Source organism: Alosa sapidissima, chromosome 4 (genome assembly GCF_018492685.1).
Source record: "Alosa sapidissima isolate fAloSap1 chromosome 4, fAloSap1.pri, whole genome shotgun sequence".
Lineage (NCBI taxonomy): Eukaryota > Metazoa > Chordata > Actinopteri > Clupeiformes > Clupeidae > Alosa > Alosa sapidissima.
In genome coordinates, this window is record NC_055960.1 from 35,515,288 (window position 1) to 35,527,650 (window position 12,363).

General features: G+C 44.0%; 1 protein-coding gene across 2 annotated transcripts in view; it reads right to left on the reverse strand.

The window, feature by feature from the left end:
* Positions 1-11,897, reverse strand: part of zgc:113307 (uncharacterized protein LOC553753 homolog) — a 16,924-nt gene extending 5,027 nt beyond the window's left edge. Inside the window, exons 1-4 of one of the 2 annotated variants that reach the window (XM_042089769.1) lie at positions 11,641-11,897; positions 9,983-10,652; positions 5,737-6,054; positions 62-220 (exon numbers count right to left, since the gene is read on the reverse strand). In XM_042089769.1, the coding sequence (XP_041945703.1) occupies positions 186-220; positions 5,737-6,054; positions 9,983-10,643 (1,014 nt within the window). In that variant the 5' untranslated portion in view covers positions 10,644-10,652; positions 11,641-11,897 and the 3' untranslated portion in view covers positions 62-185. Of the gene's footprint in view, positions 1-61; positions 221-5,736; positions 6,055-9,982; positions 10,653-11,640 lie in introns of those variants that run through there. The other variant, XM_042089768.1, reaches the window with a different exon arrangement.
* Between the last annotated feature and the right edge of the window lie 466 nt (positions 11,898-12,363).

Consider the following 12,363-nt stretch of genomic DNA (forward strand, 5'->3'; position numbering starts at 1 on the left):
GGATATGCTGGTCATTGGAACCACACCATCTATGGGCAGTGCAGAGGATATGCTGGTCATTGGAACGAGGCACCATGAAGAGGATACACTGGTCATTGGAGCAACATCTATGGGCAGTGCAGAGGATATGCTGGTCATTGGAACGAGGCACCATGAAGAGGATACACTGGTCATTGGCGCAACATCTATGGCCCGTGAGGAGGATACAGTATGCTTCCATCTAAGGGCAGTGAGAAGGATACATTGGTCATTGGAACCAGGCACCATGAGGAGGACACGTTGGTCATTGGAACCAGGCACCATGAGGAGGATACATTGGTCATTGGATCTGTAAGTCCCGTCTTTTGCCCAAACCTTATGCATTTCTCAAGAATGCCTTTTGCAGTCAATTTACATGTGTGGATGCCTGTGTTTGATCTGTATCGTCTTAGCTGGCCATGGCCAAAGATCCCCAACACCCGCTCATGCATAAAGTGACCATTTGCTCCTTGTTCTGGTCCCTCTACTGAGAGATAACTCAGTCCTGGGCCTACTTGATGTCTTCTGGTGAGATAGGCCAACCTCATTATCATACAGTATTGCTCTGTAAATATGTGTTGTGAATAATACATTCATGTTTGGTCTTGAATTAATACTTGTAATGTGGGCAACAGTCTGATTATGGTTTTGATACAATTGAATGTATCTGTGCATAGTTGTAGATTAAGAATTAAACTGCAGCATAAAGTTATGATATCCACCTGGGCCACACCCATCCACCTCAGACAACAAAGGCTCTGATGAGTCGGGGGTGGCCCAGGTGATGATAAAAGTGGAGGCTCTGATGAGTCGGGGGGGGCCCAGGTGATGATAAAAGTGGAGGCTCTGATGAGTCGGGGGGGGCCCAGGTGATGATAAAAGTGGAGGCTCTGATGAGTCGGGGGTGGCCCAGGTGATGATAAAAGTGGAGGCTCTGATGAGTCGGGGGTGGCCCAGGTGATGATAAAAGTGGAGGCTCTGATGAGTCGGGGGTGGCCCAGGTGATGATAAAAGTGGAGGCTCTGGTCCTCCAGGGTTCTTCTGGTTTTCTGCCTTCTGGTCTTTTTCTGTCTTTTCTCCCATCTTCTCTTCTTTTCCACCTTGGACCTCTTCTCTGTGTCTCTCTCTTTTCCCCCTCTCTCTCTCTGTCTCCCTTTGTCTCTCTCTCTCTCTCTCTCTCTCTCTCTCTCTCTCTCTCTCTCTCTCCCCCCCTTTCTCTATCTCTGGGTTTGTATTGTTTTATCTGGTGTATCTGTTATCTTTAACTTGTCAAGTTTACCTCTGTGAATTGGTTAAGTTTCCTTTGTTACCTTTTGCTACTTTGTTACAGTAGACTATGTGAGTTTACTTGTACATTCAACTGAAGTGATATGGGTTACATTTACCTTTAAGACTTAATGCCTATTAAATTGTTAATTTGCCTACCAATAGTATATCTTCAATTCTCGTAGTGTGCCATGCCATTCTCCTCCATAGCTGATAAACTAGTTACTTGGTAATTGATTGGTGATACAAATTATTAATCAAATGGAGTCAGATTAACGAGTATATAATAATATCATTGCCATTTAACTCTTCACCCTATTTGTCCACACAAGCTCCTTCAAGTGAGGATATAGCTCGACGTCTCTATGTTTCCGAGGCTATATATATCATTTATGAGCGTCTTCTTACAGATCCACACCATCTATGGGCGGTGAGGAGGATAATGCTGGTCACTCATGGAGCTTGAGCACCTGGAGGCTGAACTTGGGATGACCTTGGTTTTGCTGGTGCCGTGAAGATACAGGGCTCTAATTTGAAACCGCAACATGCACCAAAAATGCAAACAGGCTTTGGCACTCTGGCAACCACACAAAGACAACAGCCAGTAACACTTCCTATTGGTGCAGCACAGGCTCCAATCAAACATAAGAGGGTTAAGTAATTAGAAGCACCTCTTTAACATTTGAGGAACAAAGCGACGGTCGACTTTAAAGGAGAGTCGGTCATCCATGTCTTTTTGTCGGAGAATGAATGAATGAATGAATGAATGACTTAGTTGTGAAGCCCAAATGCTCAATAGTAATAACTTTCAGTGTCCTGCCGACGGGACACCTCCCCCCAACATTCTACTGTAAATCAATTGTATGCACCATATTGCTATGTAGCATAGTAATGTTATACACCATTTCAAAGCTTTGGCTCTTGGGAATTCAAAAATGACAACTTTTTCATGTACAATTTTTCATGTACAATCTGTATAGTGCTTTATATTCTCAGATTAATTTTATTATGTCTCAATTAAATTTGATCCAAAATGCCCCCCTCCCCCTCCTCCGCTTTTGGTGATACCCTGACTTCTGGCTGCAGTGTAGCTGCAGCACAATAAGTAGATGCCTCATATTGGGTACTGAAATATTCACAAGAATCCATAGAAATTGAATCTTCATGTTGTATTATCCAATATTAGTTGTACAGATGTATAGTCTATCTTATACACACTCATTGAACCAACAAAGTAAATGCAAAAATAGAGACTTTTTTGTAATTATTCCATATTTTGTGTAGTCAGTCTATATCAACACCTGACATACAATCTAAATAGTCCACAAGAAACCTGTTACCTTTACCTTACCTGAAAGTGTTACCTTTCATTTGAGACCAGGATTATGCTTCTACACAAAGGGGTTCATGTGCAGTAAGCATTTGATTGTCAGTATGCATTTTGGATAACAACAAGTCCTATGGGGAGTATCCATAGGCATTTTACAAAACGCATGGGCATACCTTGGCAAATAATAGTCTAAAGCACTCATATTTTCATTCTATATTGATCAACTTTTGCACACAGCTTCACAAGACCTGGTGCTAGGGCTCAGTTGTGTTTCTAAGGGATATCAAGTGACCTAGAGGGCTGAAATGTGGTCAGAAAGAAAAAACTATATTCTAGCCTCTGTAGCTCTTTGTCAGTACATCACACAGTTATCTTGACTGCTTCCTACGAAAGCTACAGGTTCTCAGCTTTCTATAGAGGTCCAGCACTTGATGGTTGACCCCAAACGAGGTGGGAACAATGCCCTTGTAAATAGGCACAGTGCAATTTCAGGCAAAAACTTGAAATTTTAACTGAGAACTATGTAGTTAACTATTCAGTGCAAGTAAAGGAGAGGGACAGTAAGGAAGATCTGAGCATGTTAGTGCTCTCAAAAATCTAAATAGTTATTTCTTGGTCCTCATGTTATGGGCCCTATCTTGAGGTCCTGACGCATCGTCTGAGGTGTATCGGTTTAAGCACATTTAGGGTGTGGTCAGCCTATAATTGCTATCTTCATGGCGTAATAAGTTCGCCAGACCCCAAGTGCATTGTTCCGTTGTTCCAAGTCCATTGTTCTGTTGTTTTTACGATTGCTTAAAAAATAAAAAAGTATTCCACAGTTAGCGAAACCTTACCCTCAAGGAGCAAAACAACTATAAGCACATTATCAGCCAGACACAACACTACACACATTCATTTGTGAATTTGTGGGCAGCCGTGGTCCACTGGTTAGCACTCTGGACTTGTAGCTGGAGGGTTGCCGGTTCGAGCCCCGACCAGTGGGCCGCGGCTGAAGTGCCCTTAAGCAAGGCACCTAACCCCTCACTGCTCCCCGAACGCCACCGTTGAAGCAGGCAGCTCACTGCGCTGGGATTAGTGTGTGCTTCACCTCACTGTGTGCTGTTTGTGTTTCACTAATTCACCGATTGGGTTAAATGCAGAGACCAAATTTCCCTCACGGGATCAAAAAAGTATATATACTATACTATATTTAAAAAACACTAAACACATTTCTCTACTTCTGATAATGTCTCCTCTTTGTAATTTCAAGGCACTACCTTCCAAAATACACACTCATGAACCACTTGTTTAGACACAACTATCGGGTCTGAAGACACAATGTGTTTAACTGTAAACTCGACAATCAGTCCTAAACACTGGGCAGCAGGTGAGCCCTTGTCAACAACAGAAACTGAAAGCAATGTAGCCCAGACAGGATGAGGAGGAAGAGACGCTGTTTCTTTTATCGGAACTGGAAACTGAGTCAAAGGCTGAGAATTTGAGTATGGTTTTGCAGATTTGGTATGGGGTTATGGTATCATATGGGGTAATGGGGTTAGAATTACATGTTTACTGTACAAAAATATGATACGCAAAGATTTTGTGAATAAAAACTGTAGTGTTCTTCACAATGTGGAGAGAAATAAAGTCCTCAATGTCGGTCTGGTCTCATGTGTCTTATGTTTGGTCAGTGTATTCTTGTACTCTAAATGATCCTCTAATCCTACTTGAACAATATTTGTTTTTGTATTTGAAAAAAAAAAAAATCAAGCATTCACTATATCCTAGGGAAACCGTTTTTCTTTTTTTCAAATGTGTTTTGTATTGAGTGTGTAACTGATTCAAAATATAATCAGATCATATGATGGATGTGTTTGTAATATGACAACAAAATAGTTTTGATAAATAATTGTATAGTTTTGACTGAAGTGTTTCATTTTGCAAAAGAGCTAAGGGTTTAGGCTTATTGGGTGTGATGTTGTGTTGTGTGTAATTGTCTGTTGTGTTTTGAAAAGACGGGACCTGTTTCAAAATTGTGCAATTGAAAAAACTGTAATTAGACCCTGGTTGCTCATGGGTGTGTTTTGGGCGTAACATCCTTTAAACCAACAGTTTATACAGCATTTACTTTCACTATTGACTGACTGGGTTCGAAATCTTCTAAAGTTTCCCTCGGGATGAATAAAGTATCTATCTATCTATCTATCTATCTATCTATCTATGATATTCGTTGAGATGTGGATAAGCATTAGTGGCCCAATAGACAGGAACGTTAGGAGGTGTAGGAAAACTGCACTGTAATTTCCCTAAGGAGATTGTCCTATGTTCACATTTCTATTTTTTTTTTTCTTCTTCGTGCTATGCAGTGCTGTCTTCTTCTTTCTGTATCGCTATGAGATGGTCTGTCAACAAATGACAGTACAAACAGTAAAAGCATATATGTGAATCTTGTCCAGTCTCTTGCAATCAAACTCCCAATTTAACCTACAATTTGTAACCTACAATTTACAATAGTTGTCATCAAAACATTAGTCATAGTTTACATCAGAACATCCCTCCAGAGTACACTGTTATATTGACAACATGACTAAGCAATTTGACTGTCTTATCTGTACACAATATCACAAGGACTTGTAGTTCTGACATGCTCTGACATGTTCATTGACACAGATATTCACTTTTGAGAGATGAACTAAGGGTTTTGAGCAAGGGAGTGGCTTTTGCAGGTAATCCATGGTGTTTTGGTAATTGTATGAATTGTTTTCATTGAATTGAATTGTATGAAATGCACTTACTGTTTTGCAAATGTTGAGGATGATTCGAGAAATGTACCAAAGCGACTGAGAAAAACTATGATAGAGAAGGAGTAGCCTGCAGTAGGCATTTTTACTGACTAAGATTCATACAATACGTGTACATACCATATTAGCGGGTTCCGGGGTTGTCTTAATCATGGGGTCACACCCCCCAAAACCCTGCATAAATCAAACTATGCATTCGGGACTAAACCCTTGCCAATCAATTGTCAGGCAATGACATGACAACGACAGACAACAACAATGACACACACACACACACACACACACACACACTGATATTGATACACACACACACACACACACACACACATAGGCTCTCACCTGAGATCTGGTTAGCCTCCAGGTAAAGGTACTGCAGGGTGGTGGGCACCACGGGGATGTGGGTCAGCTGGTTGTAGGAGAGCTCCAGCTCCACCAGCGAGCTGAGGTTGAAGGCCCCAGGCTCCATGCCCCCGTCCCTCAGCATGTTCCTGCCCAGGCGCAGGTAGCGCAGGCCGGGGAGACCCTGCAGGATGCCCCCCTCCATGCCCACCAGGGAGTTGTTGGAGAGGTACAGCTGGGAGACGGAGGGGGGCAGGTGGCGGGGAAATGTCTCAAAGAGGTTCCCACTGAGGTCCAGCAGGCTCAGGGAGGACAGGCCTGCAGAGACACAAGGTACATGGCATGAGGACAGGCCTGCAGAGACACACGGTACATGGCATGAGGACAGGCCTGCAGAGACACACGGTACATGGCATGAGGACAGGCCTGCAGAGACACACGGTACATGGCATGAGGACAGGCCTGCAGAGACACAAGGTACATGGCATGAGGACAGGCCTGCAGAGACACACGGTACATGGCATGAGGACAGGCCTGCAGAGACACACGGTACATGGCATGGCATGAAACATATGCAATATCTACTACATTAGGGTGAGCACATTGTGTCCTCTTTTTGGAGGACACAAAAAGAGGACACAAGAGAAGACACTGCCTCAAAAGGCCATTTTGAACTCATTTGGGAATGACAGGCCATTTTGAACTCATTTGGAATGACAGGCCATTTTGAACTCATTTGGGAATGACAGGGAGAAACGTAACGCAAATTCGCTGTAATCACATTTGAGACTCTAGTAGAAGAACAAAATCCTGGATTATTTTTAGGTCTCAAAAAGAGGACATGCCTGGGAAAAAGAGGACATCTGGTCACCCTAGCTACATGCACACACACCATCTGGTCACCCTAGCTACATGCACACAGGACATCTGGTCACCCTAGCTACATGCACACAGGACATCTGGTCACCCTAGCTACATGCACACAGAGCAGCGGTATTGCCACCGCCTGGTGATGACCATACAGTCGCTTTGGGTAAAAAGCTAAATACCAGTTCACTTGAACTTTTTCACTTTTTACCTTGTTGGTTGTCAGTTAGACACAGTATAAGATGTTACAGTTAGACACAGTACAAGATGTTACAGTTAGACACAGCACAAGATGTTACAGTAGCTTGGTTAAGGGGCACCACAGTACAAGATGTTACAGTAGCTTGGTTAAGGGGCACCACAGTACAAGATGTTACAGTAGCTTGGTTAAGGGGCACCTCATAATGTCCATGCGTATCTCTACATCTCTAAACCTCTACATGTGTGTGTGTGTTTTTTGTACAGTATATGGCATGTGTATGTGACTGTATGCATGTGCTCAAACATCTGTTGTGTCTTCAGCTAATCAGGCCCTATGCCATCTTAGTCAGCTATTTTTCTGTTGAATGTTGCTTTAAGATGAAAAACATTCCACAGTGTTAGTTAGCATTACACAGTGTTAGCATTACATAGTGCTAGCATTATGGATGATGTGAATGTGATGCTCAGGGGCGGAGCTTGAGGGGGTGCGGCACGCCTCCGGCCCGGGACCCGCAGGGACGCCCCTCCCCCACCTCCGGGCAAGGTGGGACGGGCCTCTCCCACGGCACAAGGCCGGAGGAGCTAAGATCATGCAAACGGTTTCTTTTCAATCATCATTTCATCAGAGTAGGACGTATTAGGCTTATAGGTTGCCCCAGTCAGGATGAGTTATGACTCACGGTTGGTAAAAAGTTTTGAAATTTACTGTGATGATTTAGTAGGTGTAAAATATTGAATAAAATGTTCTGCTGTATGACTGGCTTTATTTTAACTCTCATATTGAAATTTACGACGTGCAAATTTACAAAATTGGATCAACAATATTGTCTCCTACAGGCGTCAATGAGAGAACACTTACTGTACACTTACATGATTTTGGTTTCGATTTTCTAATTGGAGTAAGTCTTTGTGACAACACGTCATGATACATTTGATAATGTTTGATCGTTGTTTTGGTATGAAGCATCTTTTACGTAGCCTGAATGCGCTCTAGAAAGTGAAAGTAGCCTAACCTAGGCCTATATGCGCTCTGTGTCTGAGCTGTCTGTGTGTGCACGTCCGCAATTGATTACTTTCCTCAAATGGAGAACACATCAATCCCATGGTATTTTTTGCCCTAAAATGCATGAAACATGCAAGTTCAAAATCCCGCCCGTAGCCACGTTACATCTCCGTTTCATATTTGCCTAGGCTACTAGCCTACAATAAATGAATTGAACGAACTCAACTGACAACAGGTAGGCCTATATCTACTGATTCGGTCATTGAGACTACAGAATACAGACTACAGAATACAGTACAACAAACTTTCTGTCTTTCTGAAGTTGGGAATTTTGTATTCCGGGGTACAGTAGCCTAATTGCCTAATGTCTTGACAATAGTTTTTCTTAGTTTGTGAAGGGCAAGGCTCGTCGTATGCGCTTCAAATAGTGCTGCGTATTATTGTTGTTTTATTATTAGGGGTCATGTAGCCTAATGTTTTTGTTTTTGTTCTCTTGCACTTTATGTACGTTCGATGGACTTCAAAATTACATAGTTGCTCTCCGTGGCGCTGACGCTTGTAAGACCGCTGTTGCGGGCATGTGTATGTTGTAAAATTATGAGTTTAATAAAGGGCCCGGTCATGTGCCCCGCTCTGACTTGTTCCGCCACTGGTGATGCTGATGTGATAACAAACATTCCGCTCACACGACAGCATTCAGCTCTGCTGTACTGCGCTGGGCCACTGCTGTGGAGTTTGGACAAGGGACTGGCGTGCTTGGATGAGGTCATATCTGGCAGGCTGCAGGCCCGAGGACTGATAGGATCAAAGCCGTCCACTCTCCCTCGCTCTGCACTGGAGCAGGGATATGGGCTCCCTCTCTGGGAACTCTCACTGAACCGCTCGCAGGGAGGCTTTTAAAGGCCCATTCACACCAAGAACGATAATGATAAATATAAATAAATATCGTTCTCGTTAATATGAATGACGACGTTCACACATAAACTATAACGATAACGACATGAAGAGCGATATCGTTGGGGATCACTTTCAGAGCGATTTTCACAACGATAAAATGCTAATAGACAATCAGAACCCATCGAATTTTAGCCTCATTACAGTTTTTCTCGATTGCTTTTACCTGCTTAAGTAAACTAGAACCCACTTGGTCTTCATGACTACTTTGTTTGCACAGCAGAAGTCATCTCTTGCGAATGTGTTCACACATTTTCATTGGGTTCACACATTTCTCACACCCTTTTGCAAAACAGTTACAGTAACACAGGTGTCATTCAAAAGCCCCAAAGTCTATTGGTTTTCCCATGCTAAACAAAAGGAAAACATCTTTTCACAGGTGGTATAGATTCCTTGCATAAGTCTGAATTTCTGATACACCTGTGTGAAACTCCTTTGCACAATTCTTCAATCAGCAATCATTCATTCTACATAAGAGATGTCTGTTCTGTGTTGCTATTTGCAAGTATGGATCTAATGCACATTTAGACAAAGTACTGTATTGCCTATTTGGTGGAGAAAACAGTACAAAAGGTCTTTACTGTATGTCTATTTCGATGAAAGTTGTAGTTCAATGAAATTTACAGTATCTTGCTAGGTGTTTGCTGTATGTCTTACATGTCAATGGCAGTTACATCTTGGAAGGAATGAATAATTTGTTTTTTTATTCAGTACATTTTGTCTTTTCAGAGTTTTTTTCTGATACCAGAAAAATGAGAAAGTAATGAAACAGACATAGCAAAAATGCTCATTTTGAGAACTAGATTTTGCATTTTGTTGCCCAGTGTGTAATAATTGATTAAAGAGTGTTTTTGAATTGGCAACAAGTTGTAGTGTTTGAAGGCAAGATTTGCTTTTGCTGCATGTTTTAAGTGTTTTGAGAGAGTGACAGCCTTTTGCAAGCAAAATGTGTCATTTTGTCCAGAGTGCTTTTGTTCAGACACAGGTGTTAACTGTTTTGAGAATGTGATGTCAGAGTTGACACAGGTATCAAAATGATCGAGAAAAACTGTAACACAAGGAGAGACTTTGTTTATCGTTGTTCAGTGTGAACGCTTTTATCGTTATGGTTATAGTTATCGTTATCGTTCTTGGTGTGAATGGGCCTTAACCGCGAGGTCACGGTGGGACCAAATGGCACATGGCGCTCCCATACCCGACTGAACTCCCCAGCCTGCCTACCTTTGAAGTCGGACTCTCCCACCACTTTCAGACGGTTCCCCTGGAGCAGCAGCGTGGTGAGGTTCCGCAGGTTCTCGAACGTTCCGGGAGGGATCTTCTCGATGTGGTTGTACGCCAGCCGGAGCTGCCGCACCCCCGCCGGGAGCCCCATCGGCACCTCGGTGAGGTTGTTGTTGTTCATGAACACGTTGACCAGCCGGGTCAGACCGGAGAACAGGCCGGCATCCAGACGCCCACTGAGCAGCTGGTTCCGGTCAAGGAAGAGCCAGCGAAGCCCCGTGGCGTTGGCGAAGGCGTCTGGACGGAACCCGGTCAACTGGTTCCCCTGGAGGAACAGATACTGGGTTCTGGCTGGAAGCTCGGCGGGCAGTTCGCCCAGTGCCCGGTGGTCACAGTACAGCGCTGTCGGCCACTGGACTGGGCACTCGCACTCCGAGGGGCAGCTCTGGGTGTTCACCGCTCGGAACCAGCTCGGGTCCATCCGGCCCCTCAGGCTCAGCACGCTCGGTTCTCCCAGGAACCGGTTGATCCAGAGCGGAACCCCGCCGTAATCCACGTCCAGGGTGGAGCCCCAGACTGGACCGTGCATGGCGCTCAGAACCAGAACCAGAACCAGCAGTGGAGAGCTATAGGCCACGTGTCTGTCCAGCGAGATTAACATGATGAGGCCCTGTGGAGAAACATCAGAGTGTGTGTGAAAAGCTAGAAACATCTGTGTGTTTGTGTGTGTGTGTGTGTGTGTGTGTGTGTGTGTGTGTGAAAAGCTAGGAACGTCAGTGTGTGTGTGTGTGTGTGTGTGAAAAGCTAGAAACATCAGTGTGTGTGTGTGTGTGTGTGTGTGTGTGTGTGTGTGTGTGTGTGTGTGAAAAACTAGGAACATCAGTGTGTGTGTGTGTGTGTGTGTGTTTGTGTGTGTGTGTGAAAAGCTGTCTGTTTTTTTGTGTGAAAAAGCTAGATACATCAGGGGGTGTGTGTGTGTGTGTGTGTGTGTGTGTGTATGTGTTTGTGTGTGAAAAAGCTAGAAACATCGGTGTGTGTGTGTGTGTGTGTGTGTGAAAGCTAGAAACATCAGTGTGTGATTGTGTGTGTTGTGTGTGTGTGTGTGAGAGAGAGAAAAAGCTGCAAACATCAGTGTGAGTGAAAGTTTATTGCATATAGACTTTGTTATGTGGACGGAGCTTGACAAAGCCATGTGGGATTGTATAAATGTTTTATGAGTCTTCGTTTATCAACAGTTTATACAGCTTGTTACATGTGACATCTTTGTGATGAATCGTTTTTTATTTAAGCCACTGAGTCAAGTAAAAATGCCTAGAGTAGTTTAAACTGCGGCTCCCCATGTACATGTATTTCCTTACCAAAGTAAGCCCCCTAATCTCAATTTCAAACATCTTATCTGACATCATATCTACTCTGCGCTCCAAGTCCCTCGCTGCTCTCCCCTCTTAAAGGGATGAAAACACTGCCACTTTCTCCTGTTGTGTAACAGTGTGAGTTGGCGCACTGATCGATATTGTACCACTGAAGACAAATCTCCCCTCCCCTCCCCTCCCCTCCCCTTCTCTCAACTTACCAAAACATTCCATGTTATGCAACATTGCAGAATAAACAAATGCTGTTACAGAATAGTTAGAGGAGCCGTATAAGTGTCCACCTACCTGTCCGTGTGAGTCCTCAGGAGACGGATGGCTCTGTGTTGATTGTTTTGCAGTGTTTGGGATTTGTTTGGTTTTGTTTAGACTCCTGTCCTGTGCGTTGCTAGCGTAGTGTAGGGTCACACTGTAGCTTCGTGCTCAGGATATTGCATGGCTCTTCTGCACAGGCAACCTGCAGGGTTTACCCAGGCACCGAAACATTCCACACACACCCGTAGCCAAGGCCCCCGACCCGTTCATAACTTCCATACTCTTCCTCTTCCTGCTGTGTGTGTGTGTGTGTGTGTGTGTGTGTGTGTCTGTGTGAGTGTGTGTGTGTGTGTGTGTGTGTGTGTGTCTGTGTGTGTGTGTGTCTGTGTGTGTGTGAGTGTGTGTGTGTGTGTGAGAGTGAGAGGGAGAGAGATAGAGAGAGAGAAAAAGAGAGATAGAGAGAGAGAAAGAGGGAGAGAGAGAGTGTGTATTTTTCCACTCTGTCCACAGCCTACGGTAGCCATGCAGATGCTGCAACATTTGGTGGAAACCTGTGTGTGTGTGTGTGTTTGTGTGTGTGGCTGTGTGTGTGGCTGTGTGTGTGTGCGTGTGTGTGTGCGTGTGTGTGTGTGTGTGTGTTTGTGTGTGTGGCTGTGTGTGTGTGTGTGTGTGTGTGCGTGTGTGTGTGTGTGTGTGTGCGTGTGTGTGTGTGTGTGTGTGTGTGTGTGTGTGTGTGGCAGCAAGAGATCTGCAGCA